The sequence below is a fragment of the Miniopterus natalensis genome, chromosome 1 (assembly GCF_054644295.1).
Source record: "Miniopterus natalensis isolate mMinNat1 chromosome 1, mMinNat1.hap1, whole genome shotgun sequence".
In the NCBI taxonomy this organism is placed as follows: Eukaryota; Metazoa; Chordata; class Mammalia; order Chiroptera; family Miniopteridae; genus Miniopterus; species Miniopterus natalensis.
The window spans coordinates 200,391,436-200,411,725 of record NC_142081.1 but is presented as its reverse complement, the minus strand read 5'-3'; the positions used below and the strand labels follow the sequence as shown (position 1 = coordinate 200,411,725).

At 41.7% G+C, this 20,290-nt stretch overlaps 1 protein-coding gene and 1 pseudogene across 5 annotated transcripts in view; one reads left to right on the top strand and one right to left on the bottom strand.

The window, feature by feature from the left end:
• ADD1 (adducin 1) overlaps positions 1-20,290 on the top strand; it is a 72,005-nt gene that overhangs the window by 23,394 nt on the left and 28,321 nt on the right. For all 5 annotated transcript variants that reach the window (XM_087828491.1, XM_087828476.1, XM_087828481.1 and 2 more), the window contains exons 2-4: positions 12,376-12,590; positions 16,139-16,301; positions 20,070-20,221. In XM_087828491.1, the coding sequence (XP_087684617.1) occupies positions 12,396-12,590; positions 16,139-16,301; positions 20,070-20,221 (510 nt within the window). In that variant the 5' untranslated portion in view covers positions 12,376-12,395. The remainder of the gene's footprint in view (positions 1-12,375; positions 12,591-16,138; positions 16,302-20,069; positions 20,222-20,290) is intronic.
• Positions 3,568-4,729, bottom strand: LOC107524133 (E3 ubiquitin-protein ligase RING2 pseudogene; annotated as a pseudogene).

Sequence of the window (20,290 nt, the reverse complement as noted above, 5' to 3'; positions counted from 1 at the left end):
AACCCTGTACATTCCCAGGGCACCTCGAGGGTTCTAACTTGCTGTCTGCCTCAGGCTAAGACGACAGCCTCTCAGGACCTACACTTTATCACCTGTGAAGTCAGGATAGGGCCACCCCAGGAAAACGGAAGATGTGTATTCAGCTGTAAGCTTCAGACGAGCACTTGACACCATCGGGCTGCTGTCAGCGCAGCGTGCGTGCGTGTGCTCTGCTCATTCTTGCCTTGTGACGCTGATTGTGCTTGTGTTCTTAACGGTCTTTTATTTTTAAATTTTTCTGTTTTGTAAATCAATCTCATATATATATACACTTTTGTCCATTCGTGTGTGTGTGTGTGTGTGTGTGTATCTGGGTGGACAAAAGTAGGTTTACATAATACAAACAAGTAATATAAGAAACAAACTTCACGTACTCACAGCGGTCACCCTGCTGCGCGCCTCGTGTGTGAGTGTGTGTGGACAGCGAGACTTCCTGGGCATCTCCTTCTACCTAGACCCCTCGCCTTCCTTCCAAGTAAACTACAACCCCTTTTTAAGTTCCTTGTGCATTCACCCCACTTTCTTCTCCACTTGTGACCCTGCCGCCTTAAGCAGGAACTGGGATCTCCAGTGATACACAGGGACTGGTTAAATGCCATAGGTGAGAGAAACACAGCAGCAGGTGCATAGCTGTGTGAAAGCTCAGTGCAGCATGGAAGATTAGGCTGGGAACCTGCGAATTAATTGTTGGTCATAAAGAAGAGAGGAAGCAAGGGAACCCACCAGACAATCAAGTCCTAATTAAAGCCTGAGTGTGGGCGACAAGGCTGGGAAGCATAGCTCTGATTCGGTTTTACTTTTTACTTTTGCCCTCTTTTTTAAAAAAACTTTATTGATTTTTAGAGAGAGAGAGAAAGAAAACATCTATTTGTTGTTCCACTTATTTATGCATCATTGGTTAATTCTTTTTTTCTCTCATAGCATTATTCACAATAGCAAAAAATGTCCATCAATCTAAGTGTCCATCAAGAGATGAACAAACTGTGTATATACATACAATGGAATATTATTCAGCCATAAAAAGGAATGAAATTCTGATACATGTTACAACATGGATGACACCTGAAAACATATGAAATAAGACACAAAGAACAAATATTGTATGATTCTACTTACATAAGGTGACTAAAACAGTCAAATTCAAAGAGAGAAAGTAGAACAGAGGTGGTTACCAGAGGCTGGAGTTGGGGGAGAAAATGGGGAGTTACTCTTTTAACAGGTACAGAGTTTGTTTGGCATGATAAAAAATAGTTCAGGAAATAGTGGTGATGGTTACACGATATTGTGAATGTACTTAATGCACTAAACCGTATACTTAAAAAATGATTAAAATGGTAAATTTGGTTTTATATTTTACTATAGTAAATTTTTAAATGATAATGTATCCAAAGGGCTCACCACATTTGGTGAGCCTTTTGTTCCTCAGCTGAGATGGTGGTTACAGAATTTATTTAGAGAATACTTTATAAAATCTTGGTTGGTAGTGATGATAAACAGTACCCACCCCCAACACACACACCACTGCACTCAATACTCTTATCAAGTATCTAATACCTATAGCTATATTTTGCAAAGGACTGCACATCCACATGAATTCACTAATGATGTAGAATTTACATCCCCTCAAACTGACAGATAAAAACATACATTTTCTAAGCACAAAGCTTATATTCACAAATAACTTTTTGCTTAAAGACAAAATTTCAATTAATAATCACAATGGGAATTTTAGTTATTTAATGCAACCACTAATCTAATGGCACCGAAAAAATCTGAACAGTTATATCACAAAACCAGGGTTATATTGAGTGGACATGCATTAATAGTCTATGCAATGTAACATTACACCAGAAAAAGTAATTGAATACAAAATTTCCCTTGACTTTTGGTGGTTTCCAAATTTCATGGCACAGATTACCAAAACAACTATAAAAACAGATTTTAAGTATTTTCAGTAAAATGGTAAAAAATTTAATAAGCCTTTAAGTTTTCTTATTAGGCTGAAGATTTAAAACCTCAAGCTGTCCCCAAAATGTCAAAAATGACAGATAAATAGATACGACTAGATAGGCTTTAGTTACAATAGTTCTGAAGGACTAGCCCCCCCTGGCAAAAGCCCTTTAGAGTTAATTTCTCAATGCAAACATGTCTTTGTAAATACTGTTATAATACAAACTTGGAAACATACTTGAAATCAGAACAGGGATGAAAGAAATAACACACGAGTCCATCTTATTTCTGACCTGCCATCATAAGGCCTTCTGGGTCCAAACACTGCCCCTCAGTATAAAACTAAATTGAGAAGAGAATGACTTTTACCCTAGTGGCTGACCTTCTATAGAATTATCTTTTACTACATATCAAGGCAGGTCTCAAGCTCTGTTAACTTGCTTCTCTAGAGTGTAATTAGCAGAGCACCAAATTTATAAGCTGATACATGGCAACCCATAATACTAAACACTTCACACAGAAGCAAACATTTTCCCCATTGTTGGTTCTATGTGCCATGTTATTTTTTTTTTTTCCATGTTATTCTTAACTTACATAGCTACCAACATAGAAAGAACTGGGGAAGCTTTTCATCAAGGCTAAAGTGCAAAATATCTCCGTATCTCTGGTATTTTAATAGGAAAAATCATCAAACATACATAATGAAGAACTGAAGTGACAGGAGAACTAATACAAAAAAGCCCTCTTTAAATATACACTTGGAGACTACATAAGACCAGTATTTCTTTCTTGAGTGAAATCTATAAATGAAACAAGTCCTCAGTGAACTTGAGATTTGGTTTGATTCTCTTTCCCAGGATCACAAATTCCAAAATTAGGGGGGGGAGGTGGGAAAAAATAACATTGCATGACTGTGGACACTAAGTTCATAAAGAACCTTTTAAAAAAAAAAGATAGTACGGAAGAAAATACCATGAAAACAATAACCCCATGAGAACTGATTTTTAACCAGTGAATTTGAGCCTTGATCTTCATGAAGATACTACAGCTTACATAGGAAACTATAAACACACAAGGCTCTAGGAAAGTCAAAATACATGTTATTTCACACTTTGTAAGGCCTGAACTTTTGAGGGGAGAAAAAAAGATGGCCAACTGAATCTTAAGCGTACAGAACCATGCCCTGGCCGGGAGGCTCGGTTGGTTGGAGCCCTGTCCTGTACACCAAAAGGTGCAGGCTTGACCCCCGGTCAGGGCACAGACCCAGGCTGCAGGTTGACCCCTGGTTAGGGCGTGTACAGAAGGCAGCCGATCGGTGTTTCTCACACTGATATTTCTCTCTCCCCCTTCTCTCTCTGTAAAAACTGATAAAAACACCCTTGAGTGAGGGTTAAAAAAAAAAGTATAGAACCGAAAGTTACTGGGTCAGAGGGCGCTCCAGATAAGTCCATACTTTTAAAGACATGCAGCTTAGATATACTTTTCAAAGGAAAGAAAAAGTTCTGAATAACTGGTCCCTTCCAAAAAGGAACGGAAAAGATTCTCATAGTGTGAACGAAGCTGGCTCAGGAAGAAAGCTTAACAGCATACCCAAGATACTGTCCATAAAAGTAATGATGACACATCTTTAGTAATAAAGAAATAGGCTATAAAAAAGTTCATTCTCCAGACTGGTTTTAGTAAAAGCTCCTTTGTGGGTGCATAATAAAGTTCCATGGGTTTGTTCACTTTCCGGTATTTCTCACTGACCAATTCCAAAGAAAAAGAGCCGTTTAACACAGTGACCTGCACGCTGGCTGTGGCTGTGTAAATGGTACACTGCTTCTCACTGGCTGTATCAAGGTTCATCTGGTTTGATTCTCCTTTGCTTCCGAGTTCTTCTAAAGCCAACCTCACAGCCAGATACTTGGATGAGTGATCTACAGAGCGTTACCGGAGGCCTTTATGTATCTTGTCTGTGCACTGTCATCTTTTTCCATCAGTGTGGGATGAGGCCTGAATACTAACTCAGTTTCACTAGCACCATCTATTACCGGGTCAGTTGCCACTGTTGCATTGTTGTTATCAAGCTCAAGCTCAGAGTCATCTGAAGTTTTGGTCCGCTTGTTACCAGGCCCTGCTTCCTGATTGCTGTGTGGATGCATTACTACAGTGAGAACTGTCAGCATTGTCTTCTGCTCCACTGCCATTTTCAGTCTGTTGTTTCTTGCCTCGCTGTAATCTGGTCATGGCCTGTACCTTCAGTTCTTCCTCAGTGCTGTGACTGGGTGCCTGCTGATTAGTGTGCTTGTTGATCCTGGCTAACACTCCCTCTCGATGAGCTTTGTACTCATCACGACTTGGATAAATTTTGCTGATGAGTGCATCAAAGTTTGGGTCTGGCCTCTGTGATCTTTTGGAAACTAGCTTTTTCCGACATGTAGGACATTCTTTATTGCCACTTTGGAGGGCTGTGATAATGCAGTCTGCACAAAAACAGTGTAAACACTCCTTTGTAGTCGTGGTGTTCTTTAACATACCCGAACAAATTGGGCACGTTAATTCACTGTGTGGACTTCGAGGTGAAACCACAATTTCTGAGCCGTCTGTTAGTGCCTCCTGAGGTGTTCGTTGTAATTCATATAAACTGAGTTCCCATGTTTTGCTTAATGGTTGAGTTCCATTCGTCTGCACAGCCTGAGGCATTGCGGCTCCTGCCCCAGCCCGGGACTCCGCTGGCCGCGGCCTGAGCGAGACTCGGGTCCAAGCCGCCGCACAGTATGGCAAGCCCTCATTTGTTAATTCTTGTATGTGCCCGGATCGGGGATTGAACTCGTAAACTTGGCGTATGGGCGATGCTCTGACCAACTGAGCTACCTGGCCAGAGCTTGCTCTCTTTTTTTAAGTTAAGCTTGCTGGGGCATGTGATGGCCAGAGGTGGTACGTAGTAGAGTTTAAGGGCAGGTGCTCTGTAGCCAGGCAGCCTGAGTTCAGACCCTAGCAACCCTACTACTAGCTACTGAACTGCTTTGGGCCTGTTTCCTTATCTGCAGAAAAAAGTGAGTTCATACATATGAAAATGAGTTTCCAATCATACATAGTAAATAGTGACTATTTAAAAGGGGACTTTTGAGCAGTTTCATGTGTAAGAGAACATCTGGAGAGACAGGAATAGAAATAATCTCATCAGAAGAATGAAAGGCTTCCACTGAGCTCTGCTTCCCAAGCAGGGCGCACGTGCTCCTTGAGCCTGAAGCTGTGCAGAGGAACCCTAAACATAGGAGGGCGTCTGTCCTGCAGGAGAAGTAGGGAGCTGGCTTGGAATGTTCACAGTGAGGGTTCTGACTCATGGTGGTGGGTTCCCTTTTATTTGGGGAGGGCTTCAGTGTTGGGCTTCCTCCTGTCTGTAGAAAAGGGGTTCCCCTTTCGTTGACTGGCACAGCACCCCTCACAGAGTTGTAGGTTTCTGATGAATTTATGGCTGGGGTGTCCCAGTCTCTTCTGCTTTCCCACCCTAGGCACCGGACAGGGTGTGGACTGTCTCTGCAGCACGGTTCCCAGCCCTTTGCCAAGGCTTAGCGCTAAGTGTCGGTTCCTCGAAGCCTGTTTAAAGACTTGTCACTCTTCAGAGAAAGTCAAGTATCATATGATTTCACTTGTATGTGGAATCTAAAAGCCAAAATAAATGAACAAAACAAAAACTCATACAGAGAACTGATGGTTGCCAGTTGGAGGGGGAGTGGGGTGGAAAAGGTGAAGGGATTAAGAGGTCAAAACAGTCACTGGGATGTAAAGTACAACCTGGGGGTATAGTCAGTAATATCGTAATAACTGTTTGGTGCAAGGTGGGTATAGACTTATGGTTGATCACTTCCTAAGGTATGTAAATGTCTAATCACTGTGTTTTACACCTGAAACTAATACAATATTGTATGTCAACTAGAAGAATAAATTTAAAAAAATCTTGTTACTCTTTTCATCAAAGGCTCCACTTTTATTTATTTTTTAGCTTTCTTTTTCTAGCTTTATTGAGGTATAATTGACAAAACTGTAATGTATTTAAAGGGTACAGCATGATAATTCGATCTGTGTGTACATTGTGAACTGATTTCCACAATCAGGTTAGTGAACATATCCATCACCTCACTTGGTTACTGTTTTTTGGTGAGTCCCCTTCTGTTTCATTGAGTTTTGTTTCAGTAAACAAATGGTGCCGTTTCATTCCGGATGTGAGCCTCACCGAGCTCTTCCAGAGAAGTTAGGGTGTCCCTTGCAGCAGGTACCCTACTTCAAGAACAAACAAAAGTATCTGCCGAGTCCCGACTATTTGTGGAACTCTCTCCCAGGGCTCATTTACAAAAATGAGTTGGAAATTAAGTGTCCCCATTCTTCATGGGCCTGCAGACTGGTGATGGAACAGACTGAAAAGAGTTGAGGCTAAGGTGTCTTGGAACACAGGAGGCCAAGTGCCAAGCTCAGGGCCTTGAAAAGCATCAGAACAGGAACTATTTGAGTTGGGGCTTGAGGAAAGGTTTGAAGAGAGGCTGACTAGTTCAGGTAGGTCATTAAAGGCTCCTTGGAGCTGCTGCCAGGCACCTCGTGTGAAGAGTGGGATGTTGACCGCTCCCTCGCTGTGCTCTCTTCTGTGCTGCCGTCTTTAAAGCTCAGTAGGTGTTCATTCACCAGGTGACGCCACCTGTCCCAAGCCCCCTGGAAGCACCTACTTAGCTATAAAAGCATCTCTTGCCCTGGCCGGTGCGACGCTCGGTTGGTTGAGCGCCATCCCAGGCACTGAAAGGTTGCTGGTTCCATTTACGTTCAGGGCACATACCCAGGCTATGGGTTTGATCCCCAATCGGGTCACGTATGGGAGGCAACCAATCGATGTTTCTCACGTTGATGTTTCTCTCCCTCCCTTTCTCTCTAAAACCAATAAAAATATTTTAAAATAAATAAAATAAAAGCATCTCTTCTGTGAAGCTTTCTGGACAGCCCTGTATATTAGTTTCCTGGGGCTGCCATGACAGAGTACTGCAAATTGGGTGGTGTAAACAACAGAAACTTGTCTGCCAGTTCCGGAGACCAGAAGTGCAAGATCAGGGTGTCGCAGGGGAGGTTCCTTCTGAGGCTGAGGGAGAGTCTGATCCAGGTCTTGCCCCAGCTGCTGGTGATGTGCTGGCTTCCGTGAGCTCCTTGGCTTGTAGAGCATCACCTCAGCTGATCTGCATGTGGTGTTCTCCCTGTATTCCTGTCTATGTCCAACTTTCCTGTTGGTAACACCTCATCTTAACTAATCTGCAAAGACCCTATTTCCACATAAGGTCACATTCTGAGGTACTGGGGGTTCAGGCTTCAACATCAATTTGGGGGGACACAATTCATCCCATAACACCCTCTGTCTGCTCTTTCTGCCCCCACCACTGGACGTGTTCTCCCTGCTAGTGTGTAAGTAGATTTCTGTTGTGGCCCCAAGAGTCTTTGCTTATATTTGTTTGTGTATTGTCTCCTGCTGGTTTTGTAACTTTTTATGCCTGATGTCTTCACATAATGTGGAAAGTAGCTCTATGGAGATGTATTGAGCACCAGGAGTTACTAGAAATAAAGGAAGGTACTGCAGAGTCTACTCCTTTCCTGTTCTCCTATTGACAATGCCAAAAGCTGTCTGGAGTTGGATGTCAGGTGGCCTAGGACACCAGCAGAGGCCACCACTTTCACTAAGCACATGTGATACCTCCTGTTTTTTTCCGTGGAAAAATAATTCATTATCTCCCGGCAGTCATTATGCTTTCTGAGACATGTTTTAAGAGCATTTAACAGTGGATGAGACTGGGTTTTCTAGCAGACACCTTGCCCAGAGAATCTCAGTAGTAGCCACCTTCTGGTTTCAGCCTGTGGTTTGAGTGTTCTGCCTTTAAGGATTCAAAAGTGAATTATGTGAGTGGTTGGAATAGTTAGCTATTAGCAAAATATCTGTACCAGAAGGAAAATGCCAAGAAATAGTGGTATCTGCCCAAAAGCTTTAGAATAAGCCCATTAGATATCTTAGAGAAGCAAAAATTTGTCTGGTGTCTGATCTGAGGTTTAGTTACACATTAGTAAGGATGGATTCTCTTGGGGCTAAGAAAGAATATTCCAGGGTACCCATTGTTATTTCCAGGTCAATAAATGACATACTAGGCAGAGTGACATACTATGCAGAAAGAAGGGATTTTAATCTTAAAATAGCCTTTCATCCCAGTATCAGTAATATCTGTCTGAAAGAACATGCAGAAATGTGTTCACCTGAAGGCAGGCAGAAACCAGTGTATGTAAGGTCTGGAGGTATTTTATTCTCAGAGCATTTCAGAAACATACAAAATACAATGGTGTAATGAACCATTGTATTTTTATTCTTCATTCAGCGTCAGTAATTATTAACTCATGGCCAGTCTTGTTTCTCTTGTGTAACCCTTACTCTGCCTTCACACCATACAGTGTCCTGTCATTTCATCCATAAATATTCTGTAAGTATCTAATGTGACCGTGATGATATCACACCTCAGATTTGTGACAGTCATTTTTTTGATGCCATCCAAGTCTAGTTAGTGTTCAGATTTCTGAATCTTCCAAATGTCCTTTTTATTTTTACTATTTATTTTAAAAATACCCTCACCCGAGGACATGCTCACTGATTTTAGAAAGAGAAATGGAGGGAGGGAGGAGGATAGGGGAGGGAGAGAGAGAGAAAGAGAGAGAGATCAATTTGCTGCCTCCTGCACACACCCCAACCAGGGACTGAACCCACAACCTAGGCAAGTGCCCCGACCTGGAATCAAATCCATGACCCTCTGTGTACAAAAGGATGCCCCAGCCATCTAAGCCACACTGGCCAGGGCCCAAATGTCATTTTTAGATTTTTATTATACAGTTGTTTGAGTCAAGATCCAGCTAAAGTCCTTTTATTAGCTGTCAGGTGTTAAGCAGGGAGAGTGACATGATTTTGAACTACCCGTTGGCCTAGCTGTGGAGAATGGATTGGTGTGGGCGCTGCCAGGAGATTGCAGGTGGAGAAACTGGTTAGGGGGCTGTTGCGTGTCCAGGAGGTAGGTGGTAATGACCTAGATGAGAGTGGTATGGTCAGGATGGAGGCAGGTGGCTGAATGTGGGGTGTCACATGGGCAGGCCAGGCGTGTTTGTCGTGGTTCATCCAGACTTTGGGTTATGTGGGTGTGTATGTCTGAAAGTACTGTTCCCGGAGATTTCATTGATTTAGGTAGCAACATGTTAAGATTTGTGAAATCTTTAAAATTTTACACAGGTAAAATCACAGCAGTTTATGGGATATTAAGATAGAGAAACATTAATCCATGCTTCTTGAATCAATTTATTCAACTTTAATACAGCTTGTCTACCATGATATTATCTTGTCTGTGTGTGATTATAATATTGATAAGATTATAGAATAGGAAATTTTATGGTTTTCACTTAAACATCTTATAATCTTATATATATTATACTAAAGAACTTCATAGTTTTATAATACTGCATTGAGATTTTAATATTTATGTTACAATGTATTAGACATTGATTGTTCCTATTTTAAAAATTAAGTTGCCAGAATTTTTTTTAATCCTCACCTGAGGCTATTTTTTCCATTGCTTTTCAGAGAGAGTGGGGGAGAGAGAGGGAGAGAGAGAGGGAGGGGGAGAGAGAGAGAGGGAGGGAGGGAGAGAGGGGGGGAGAGAGAGGGAGGGAGGGAGGGAAACATCGATTGGTTGCCTCCCATAAGCGCCCCAGCTGGGGATGGAACCATCAACCTCGGTATGTGCCCTGACTAGGAATCGAACCCACAGCCTTTTGTTGTACCTGATGATGCTCCAATCAACCAAGCCACCTGTCCAGGGGATGTTTATTTTTATTTATTTATTTTTAAAAAATATATCTTTATTGATTTCAGAGAGAGGAAAGGAGAGAGGGAGAGAGAGAGAGAAACAGAGAGAGTCATTGATAGAGCCCACAACCTGGGCATGTGCCCTGACCGGGAATCGAACCCTGATCGCCTGGATCCTAGGTCGAGGCTCAACTGCTGAGCCATGGCCAGCCGGGCTGGGGGATATTTATTTTTAATGATTGGGCTCAGAACATGTATATTTTGATTTAAGTTTATAGAATTCCTTATTGAAGGAATGAAATGCACCTATATCTGGTTGAATTCTTTATCTTATCCCATTCACACGGCAACTTACAATAAAACAGGAGCAGTCTCTGCTTATCTTTAACATGTTGGTTTTACAAAGTTTCTTCCAGTCAGCTCTGGGAACCAGGAAGCAGTTATAGTTGCCTCTTTTTTTTTTTCCAAATTTTTAAAAATGTCTTTATTAATTTCAGAGAGAGGAAAGGAGAGGGAGAGATAGAAACATCAATGATGAGGGTCATTGATCGCTGCCTTCTGCACGTCCCCTGCTGGGGATCGAGCCTGCAACCTGGGCATGTGCCCAGACTGGGAATCGAACCGTGATCTCCTGGATCCTAGATTGATGCTCAGCCGCTGAGCCATGCCTGGCTGGGCTAAACTAAAAATTTTAAAGGAAACATTTAAAGACTACATTTAGGTCATCAGTTCATTTATTCCTTATTGACTTTTAGTCTCTTGTTGCTTTCATGCTTTGTCTTTCAGTGTTTGAGATACTGTTACTTTCAGTTACTTCTATCATATCTTTAGGTTTCAGAAGGGCAATATTCAAATTTATTTTTTCTTTAAAAAATTTTTCCTAAGTACCACAGATTATTTTTTGTATAAATAAACTATTCTTTACAGCCTTGTGATTCAAGTTCAGTGACATTGGTACCACATGGGAGCTCATGAGACATACAGAATCTCAGGCCTCACCCAGACCTACTGAATCTGAATTTGTATCTTAATGTGATTCCTAGAGGATTTACAGGGCCGGATGAAAGTAAGTTTTTAGTTCATATGGAAAATAACATAATTTATAAATAATAACACAAGAATAAACCGAGTACTCACAACTGTAAACCTACTTTTGCCCCATCCTGTATGTGCACATTATAAAGCTAACAGTGCCAGCCCTGGCCAGGTGGCTCACTCGGTAGGAGCATTGTGCTGCACACCAAAAAGTTTGTGGGTTCGATTACCAGTCAGGGCACATACCTAGGTTGCAGGTTTCCATCCCCTGTGAGGGTATATATGGGAGACAACTGATTGATGTTTATCTCTCTCTCTCACTCTCTCTCTAAAATCAATGAACATATCATCAGGTGAGGATTAAAAAAACAAAAAACAAAACAGCTAACAGTGCCAGCCCCAGGTTCCCAGGGCCTCCTGTTCAAGGCCAGTCTTTGCCCAGTCTTTGCACCTGTGCCCCTGGTTCCATCCCTTCCCATCCCTTTGGGGACACCCCCCACTTCTTCTGCCACCCACTGTCGTCATCATCATCACCATCATTTACAATATGGCTTAGAGGTTAAGAAGGAAAGCTCTGCAGCCGGACTGCCTTCCCTGGAATCCCAGCCCTGTTGCTTCCTACTTCCGAATCAACACCTCTGCCCTGCTCAGTGAGTCCAGCTTCTCCAAAGTGAGGGCCACACCTAATTAATTTTTGCCCAGCACAGTGACTGGACATAATAGATGCTCAGTAAATACTGCATGTATATTGTTAAAGTTGTCAGTGTTGTTTAGAAACAATAGGAATTGAACTACTTGTATGATGATTAGTAAAGGTACTGTTCAGAGATTTAGTAGTTAAAGATGAACATAATTTAGTATATTTGGACATCATTTCAAATAAAAGAATGGATTAAAAAGAGTGTAAAGTAAGTGGCCATATTAGTAGACTTTTAAGTTTGTGTCCTTTGGGCATTTTTTTAGGCTATTCACAAAGTAGGGCATATTGACATTTTCGGTACCTACTGTTGAACCAAAAAGGTGGTGTTGAAGAGGGTCATTTCTTATTTGTGTGGATAGATGTGTGAGCAGCTTCTTCCCTATTGATCTATTTGGGGAATCCTTTGCAAAGTCAATACTGATACTTTTTTGTAAAAATACCTTAAATCAAATTTCTCCAGAGATGAATGGTGTGGGACAATGTCCTGACTTTCAACTGTCTTGTCAGAGTTTTACTATCTGGTTCTTCAGGCTCTCAGAGAACATAATGGCTTTGTTAGGTTGTTCTCTTGTCTGCTGAATGGCAAGGACAAGAAATGCCATTGGCTGGTGGAAGGGTGGAGATGGCTGGTCAGCCATGTGCTTAAGGGGCCACAAAGGAGCCTCACATGTCATGGCTCCGATGTTGAGGCAGTCAGAGCGTCCTCATGCTGAAGATGCATTTATCAGGCTGGCATGCTCATTATGAAATGCTATTGCACATTGATTCAAAAACAATACTTTCTTTCATTTTGATTCTGTAGGAACCTAGAAAGATTTTGCAATGAATGGTGATACTCAGGCCGCAGTGGTGACCTCACCACCTCCGACCACAGCCCCTCACAAAGAGAGGTACTTCGACAGGGTGGATGAGAACAATCCGGAATACCTGCGAGAGAGGAACATGGCACCTGACCTTCGCCAGGACTTCAACATGATGGAGCAGAAAAAGAGGGTGTCCATGATTCTGCAGAGTCCCGTAAGAGCAGCTTCTTCTCAAAGTATTTTCTTCCTTCTCTAGTGCTTGCAGCTCTGATGCTCTGTTGTGTGTGTCGTGGTCAGGTTGTCTTAACACAGGAAATCAGGGCCTCGTAGATGTGTGTCCCTTTTGAAAGAATTCAGTTTAGTTCAAGTTATCAGACATAACAGAGGAAACATCTTCAGTGTCACAAAGGATAGCAGGTGTTTATTTCTTATTTTTACTCTCACTGCTTCTCAGAGTGTCTTTCTTGGCACCTTTCAAAAATTACCGTTTCCTCCACAATACCTGGCTTGGTGCTGGGCACATGGTAGGCCTCAGCAGTGCCTGATTTACTGATTGATCAGCATTTGAACTGCAGTCATGCCCAGCAAAGTGTCTTCTGTTTGCATCTCTAGGCAAAGGAGTGCTGTCTTTATCTTTTCTCCCATGGACACTGCTGCCCTTCGTGCTGCATTCTGCTGATGTGTTCTTTATTCCCTCAGTATTTGGGGATGCCATTGCAGATAGTCATTGGTTTTTGTTGTTGTTAATCCCCACCCGAGGATATTTTTTCCATTGCTTTTTAAAGAGAGTTAAAGGGAGAGAAACATAGATGTGAGAGAGGCACATCAATTGATTGCCTCCCACACGTGCCCCGACCCGGGCTGGGGATCGAGCCTGCAACCGAGGTATGTGCCCTTGGCCAGAATCGAACCTAGGACTGTCTGGTGTCTAACCACTGGGCCAAACCAACCAGGGTGTCATTGAATTTTTTATTAGTGTTTATTATCTTTTATGTGCTATTCAAAGAACTGGCCTCTAACTCTTGTTTGGTGGTTATTATCATTCACATGTTACTGAGGTGTAATGTACAATAAAGTACACAGATCTTAAGTGTACAGCGAGATGGGTTTTGACAGTTGTGTGACACCTGTGTAAGCATTGGATCAAGTCTCAGACTGTTCTGTTTGAAGGAGATACGTAATAAAGAGCAAACAGAGGCCTTGCCAGGAACAGTTAGCTGGTTAGGTTTGGTCTGACTTGGTACTACGGGCTCCTCTGAGGAAGGAAGGTGGAACCTGAATCTGGAAGGAGCTGGCTTCTGTGCAGGGGACAGGGAGGAGCATTCCAGGTTGAGAGAGGGGCTAATGTGCATTCCTAGGACCTGGGTGAGCATGGGTGTGTTTGAGCATAGGAGGGACAGGGAGGGAGTTGCAGCGGGATTGGAGAGGGAGGAGGGAACAGGTCCTGGAAGGCTGGGGAAGCTCAGATCAGGAGTTCATTTTGCACTCAGAGCACGACAGTCACTGGAGGGCTGCAGACAGGAAAGACAGGATTCTGTTTTTACAGAACTCATTCTGGGATTGGTGTAGAGAGCATCCTGTGGGGCAAGGGAGAAAGCTGTCTTCCAAGCAAGAGGTGATGGTGGCTTGGGTCGGGTGCCACTCGAGAGGTGGAGGGGGTAGACTCACTTTTTTATTTGATTGTGGGATAAATCAGAGGAAGAGGTGAGAGGAAAAAAGAATTAGGACAACGTCTAGACTTTTGGCTTGAACAGTTTTCCTACAGAAAAGCAACAAGTCAGTAGGAATAGAGTGAAGAAACTAAACTTCCAGCACCTAGTATGTGTCAGGCACTGTGCCAGGTACTGGGGATGCAAAGATAGTCAAGTCCCTCCCCAGTTGCCTGTGTAAATGCAGTGTGGGATCCTGGAGCAGAGAGAGGACATTAGTGCCAAGACCGGTAAAGCTGGGCTCACTTCATAGTCACGTACCTGGTGTTGGTGTCTTGGTTTTAGGAAGGAATGGGAAGGCCCATCGTGGGCACAGGTGCTGAGAGTTGGGTAGCCTTGAGGGGAACTTGACTCTGTTCTGGGTGAATTAGCACGTGGAGTCATCTGCTGAGAATGGTCACAGGTTGCAGTGTAGGAGCTGGGAGGAGAGAAGGCATGGAGCAGGCGAGGGAATGGGCAAGGAGAGTCGAGGATGGTCGGGAAGGTAAGGGACGGTGAAAAGGCTTCAGGGTTACGATGGGGTTGAAGGAAGTGTGAGCTGGATGCCAGGAGGGGCTGTTTGGAGAGCATGTGCTTGGCTCTGAGAGTGAAGATTGAGCAGGTCTAAGACTGACCACGGAAATGGGAGGTGAGTTGGATGACAGGGTGACTGGAGGAGAGGCAGTCAGGACGTTGTGAGGTGAGAGTGTGGATGTTGAACCATCAGGAGTTAGGACCAAGGAAGCATGCAAGGTCATTGGCCAGATCCAGATGGGTGGCTCCAGGCCATGAGTGGTCACTGGTAAGTTTAGCGCCTTACTGCACATACAGGTTATCTGGGCGACTACTGATACAGGGGCCCCTTGTAGTGTCATTCTGTGTGTGCGTGTGTTTTCCTTACTAAGCCCTATGTTCCTGGAAAGCAAGAACCATCTTTTCCATCTATATAAGCTCAGTGCCTGGTACTTCTATATGTTGTACAGTGTATGTATGTTGAACTATAACTTTTGGCTTATAGCCCGTTTCAGGGTTTATATATATATATATTTTTTTACTTTAAAAAAAAATATTTTTATTGATTTTTTTCTAGAAAGGAGAGGAAGGGAGAGGGAGCGAGAGAGAGAGAAACATCGATGAGAGAAACATACCGGGCATATGCCCTGACCAGGAATGTAACTGAGATCTCCTGGATCATAGAGCGACACGCAACCATTGAGCCACCCTGGCCGGTCTACATTAAATATTATTTATAATTCTTTGACAAGATTTATTTTTTATAGGATACGTGAAAAATTATTTTAATACAGTTTAGGGAAACTATATATTATGTGTATTGTTTCAGTAGTGACTTCATGTTAAAATTGCCATCAACCCAACTTAACCTTTCTGCCTAATTTAGGATTATTTGATAAAGGATGAGTGTTGTAGGGTTTCTTTTTCAACTTTAAAGTAATTTCAGAAAATGTATCATGAAGAAAATACTGAGAAGTCCCAAAGTAGAACATGAAAATCACTAGTCATTCTATCACAGAATTATAGTGAAAATTTTGATGTATTACTTTTAGGGTTTTTTCTGTTTATATATGTATTTGCTCTTATAAAAACTGGTTGTATTTCTTTATAACCTTTTAACTCAAATATATATCAAGAGCACATTTATGTCATTTAATTCTTTTGGCCTTTCATGTTGAAAGGGTGTAACATTCCATTGTCAGTTGGGTCTGTGTATTTCATCAGTCTTCTGCAGCTTCAGGTGTGACTGTCACCTGTTTCTTCTTTGTCAGTACTGTGGGGGTGAACATCCTTATGGATTAATCTTGAGCACATCCCTTGTTGTTTCTTTAGAAAAGATTCCTAGGAATAGGGTGCCTGCTTAGATTATTAAGCTTTTATATTGTTAAATTACTTACCAGAAAGAATGTACCAATTTATGTTTCAAGTAGCTATGTATGAGAGTATCCGTTTACTTTTCTAGGACTGAAAACAAAGCAGCTCAGTCTATATGAAAGGTACCCTTGCCTTCTCAAGGAACATAGGAAATGGTGTCTCACTGTTTGAATTTATCTTTTACTAGGCTTTCTGTGAAGAATTGGAATCAATGATACAGGAACAATTTAAGAAGGGGAAGAATCCCACCGGCCTGCTGGCATTGCAGCAGATTGCAGATTTTATGACCACAAATGTTCCGAATGTCTACCCGGCAGCCCCACAAGGAGGGATGGCTGCCTTGAACATGAGTGAGTAGTTCCTGACTCTGTACGTGCTCTCATTTTCCAGGAAAAATTTCCTGATACTTTCTCAGGTGAAATAGATTTAATACATAGAATGGATGTTTTTGAAAATTAATGTGTTTTAGTTATAGGTAAAAATAGACTGGAAGCCTGAAAATGTCTCGAATGTAGAAGGCTCCTTTTTTATGAGCCAGTGAGACTTATTTCTCAGGCAGACGACTTTTTATGTGGCTCCTCAGACCGTGTGAATTAAACTAAGCGGAAATAATGCTTGTGGATAGCACATTGATTTTGCCTGAACTCATTTCAGCCAGGCCAACATTTCTTACCCACCATTCCTCACTGCTGCTTACAAATGAATGAGAAACAGAGAGATTCCAAATGAAAACCAGAGGGCAAATATTGGATGGGTACATGTGAGAATGTGAGCAAAGGTGATTAACTCTTCAAAGGTGGAGCCCAGGGTAACTAGAGCATTGGCTAATGTGACCTCCTGTGTACTGAGCCCTGGATCAGACTCTGGTAGTTCTAGCTGGATAGTCGGCTTCTGAGTGACCAACATCAGGTGTTGGTGGTTTCCGTTAGATCACCTGGTATTTGCTATTTATCTATCTGTTTCGTGGTACTCTTAGAGGTGGACTGACATTCACCAGAGTCACATCTCATTAATTTCTAGAGACACTTAATTTACTAGCTCAAAGCTCCCTCCTGAAGTCAAATAGCAGTCAGTAAGGTTTTCATGTTTTTTTAAAATATATTTTTATTGATTGATTGATTTATTTTTTATAGAGAGGAAGGGAAAGGGAGAGAGAGAAAGGCACACAGGTCTGGTGGTTTCCTTTTGTGTTGTTAGCAGCCATTGATGTTCAGTGCCTAGATCCATTAATTGAATAAAGGTGTCCAAGATGGTGATATTGTAATTCTTTCATTTCTTCTTCCATATGTATATACACACACACACACACATTTTTATTATACATATATGTGTGTATATATATGTGTGTATACACATACACACACATATTTTTATTGATTTTAGAGAGAGGAAGGGAGAGAAGGAGAGAGAGAGAGAAACATCAATGATGAGAGTCTTGATTGGCTGTCTCCTTCATGCCCCCACTGGGGATTAAGCTCAAAACCCGGGCATATGCCCTGACCAGGAATTGAACCTCGATCTCCTGGATCCTAGGTTGACGCTTAACTGCTGAGCCACGCCCGCAGTTTTTGTATGGATGAACACGATATTGTTCTGTATGTTTTTCACATGAAATTAGTTTTCCTGGAGGAGCTGGTTCAGGAAAGCTTTTCCAGAGTCATGGCTCTAGAGCTCCCTCTTCCTTTGTGTTTGTGAAGTGCTGAAAAGATGGTGCTGATTTAATGAAATCAGGTTGTTCTCCTCCTGTGCTTTTATCTGGACCTTTCTTTCCTTCTCTTTTCTTGATAGTCTTCTGATTTCTACAAATTTCTTAGTGTGGGACTTTGTCCTGAAAGACCCTGTGGATGGTTAGTTTGGATTAAATTGTGCAGAACTCCTGATTTCAGCTGCCTTTCTGAACCTGGCCCTCTGCGCTTCCTAGTGGGTTCTTGTTGGTTCTTTTGGGAGCCTCAGGTTTGACAGATGGTCCGTACTGATATTATGCACTCTGCCTGTGACAGCTGTGCCCCTTATTTTCAGTGTCATGGGCTTACCTTGTTACCTAGTGTGTTATAGAAGTCTTCCTTGGGTTTTGGTTTTGCTATCTCTAGTTATTTCAGTTTTTTGTGTGGGGTTGGAATTTTGATTTAAGAAGAATCAAAAACTATACTGCCACTACCACCATCAAAAATCTAAACAGTTTTAAAAAATTAAAGATCTAGAAGAAGATTAATGTATGTTGGTTAGGACGATAGGTAAGCGGTTCTTTGTGGTGTTCTCTGTACTTGTCGGTTTGCTTGAGATAGTTCATAATAAAAAGACAGGGGTCAGATCTAACAGTGGGTGATGGGAATAATTTTGTCATGACCAAGTAGGGCCAAGCAGACAAATTCTCTTTCCTTCTTTCAAATGTGTGTGTTTCGTTTTTGTTTTTCCCTCCCTTTTTCCTTGCTTTATGGATCCCCAGTGCAGTATTCAGTAAGAGCGCACAAGTAGACTTCCTTGCATTGTTCCTAATTTTAGAAAAACATTCAGCCTTTCATCATTATGTTGATATTAGCAGTAAGTTTTTTGTAGATGTCTCATCAAGTTGAGGATATTCCCTTCTATTCCTAACTTGCTCAGAGCCTTTATCCTAAATGGATGTTGAATTTTATGAAATGCTGCTTCTGCACCTATTGAAATGATTCCATGGTTTTTCCTCTTTGATTTGATATGGTGAATTATATTGTTTGGTTTTTGAATGCTGAACTATTCTTGAGTTAAACCCCTCCCTCCCAGTCATGATGTGTTCATTTCATGTATTGCTGGATTATTTGCTAAACTTTTGTTAAGTAATTTTTAGTCTGTGTTCATGAGAGATATTGGTCTGTTTTTTCTTGTAATGATGTGTAATGCAATATCTTGGTGTGGTTTTGGTGTCAAGGTAATGGGGGCCTGGTAGAATCAGTTGGAAAGTGTTCTGGAAGAGTTTATGTAGAACTGGTATTATTTCTTCTTTAAACGTGTGATAGAATTCACAGTGAAGTCATCTGGGCCTGGAAATAGGGCTACTCAGGATATCTGTTTCTTATGGAGTGAACTTTGGTAGCTTGTATCTTTTAAGGAATTTGTCTATTTTATCTAAGTTAAAAATTTGCTGGCATAGTTCTTCATATTATCCCTTTAAAAAAATATTCTTATTGATTTTTAGAGAAAAGCATCGATGTGAACATCAATCAGCCTCCCCCTGCACGCACCCTACTAGGGATCGAGCCCACAACCCGGGCATGTGCCCTGACAGGGAATTGAACCAGCAACCCTCTAGTGCACAAGATGGCACCCAACTGAGCCACACAAGCCAGGGCCCTTTATTACCCTTTTAATGTCTGAAAGATATATAGTGATGTCCCCTCTATACTTCTTCATACTGATAACTTATATCATGGCTGTGTTTTGTTGATGAGTCCAGAGGTATATTTTATTTTATTTTGTTTTCATTATTTTATTTCATTTTTAATCTCAAGACTAAATGCTTTTCTCTATTATTTTTCTGTTTGAGATTAGCTTTTATTTTTTTTATTCCTTTTTTCTTTTAATTTTGGATTTAATTGGCTCTTTCTACTTTCATAAGGTAGAAACTAGATCATTTTTGAAAAAAAACTTTTTTCTTTTTATTTATTTTTTTAAATATATCTTCATTGATTTCAGAGAGAGGAAGGGAGAGGGGGAGAGAGAGAGAAACATCAGTGATGAGAGAGTTATTGATTGGCTGCAGCCCACAACCCGGGCATGTGCCCTGACCGGGAATCGAACCCTGATCGCCTGGATCCTAGGTCGATGCTCAACTGCTGAGCCACGCCCGGCTGGGCCCTTTTTTCTTTTTAAATAAATGTTTAACACTATAACTATCCTTCTAAGCTTTTCTTTATTGCACCCTACAAATTTTGCTACCTTTTTGTTGTTGATTTCAGCTTAGTTGTATTAATGTTGGAGAATTGGTCTTTTATGAAATAGTCTTAGAGTTTTCAAGTCTGAATTTATGGTGTAGTATTGCCCAGCTCCCCACATAGTATGGGAGATTAATATCTCAGAACCGCTACTGTTTAATTCACATTTGGCAAGAAATATTAAATCTTTGAGTTTTGTATATATTTCAGGTCTTGGTATGGTAACTCCTGTGAACGACCTTAGAGGATCTGATTCGATTGCCTATGACAAAGGGGAGAAGTTACTGAGGTGTAAATTGGCAGCATTTTACAGACTGGCAGATCTCTTTGGGTGGTCCCACCTTATCTACAATCATATCACAGTGAGTATTGGGTGGGGTAGTAACTGCATGTAAGTGGAGTGGTGTGTGTCTGGTCCCGCCTCTTCTGTT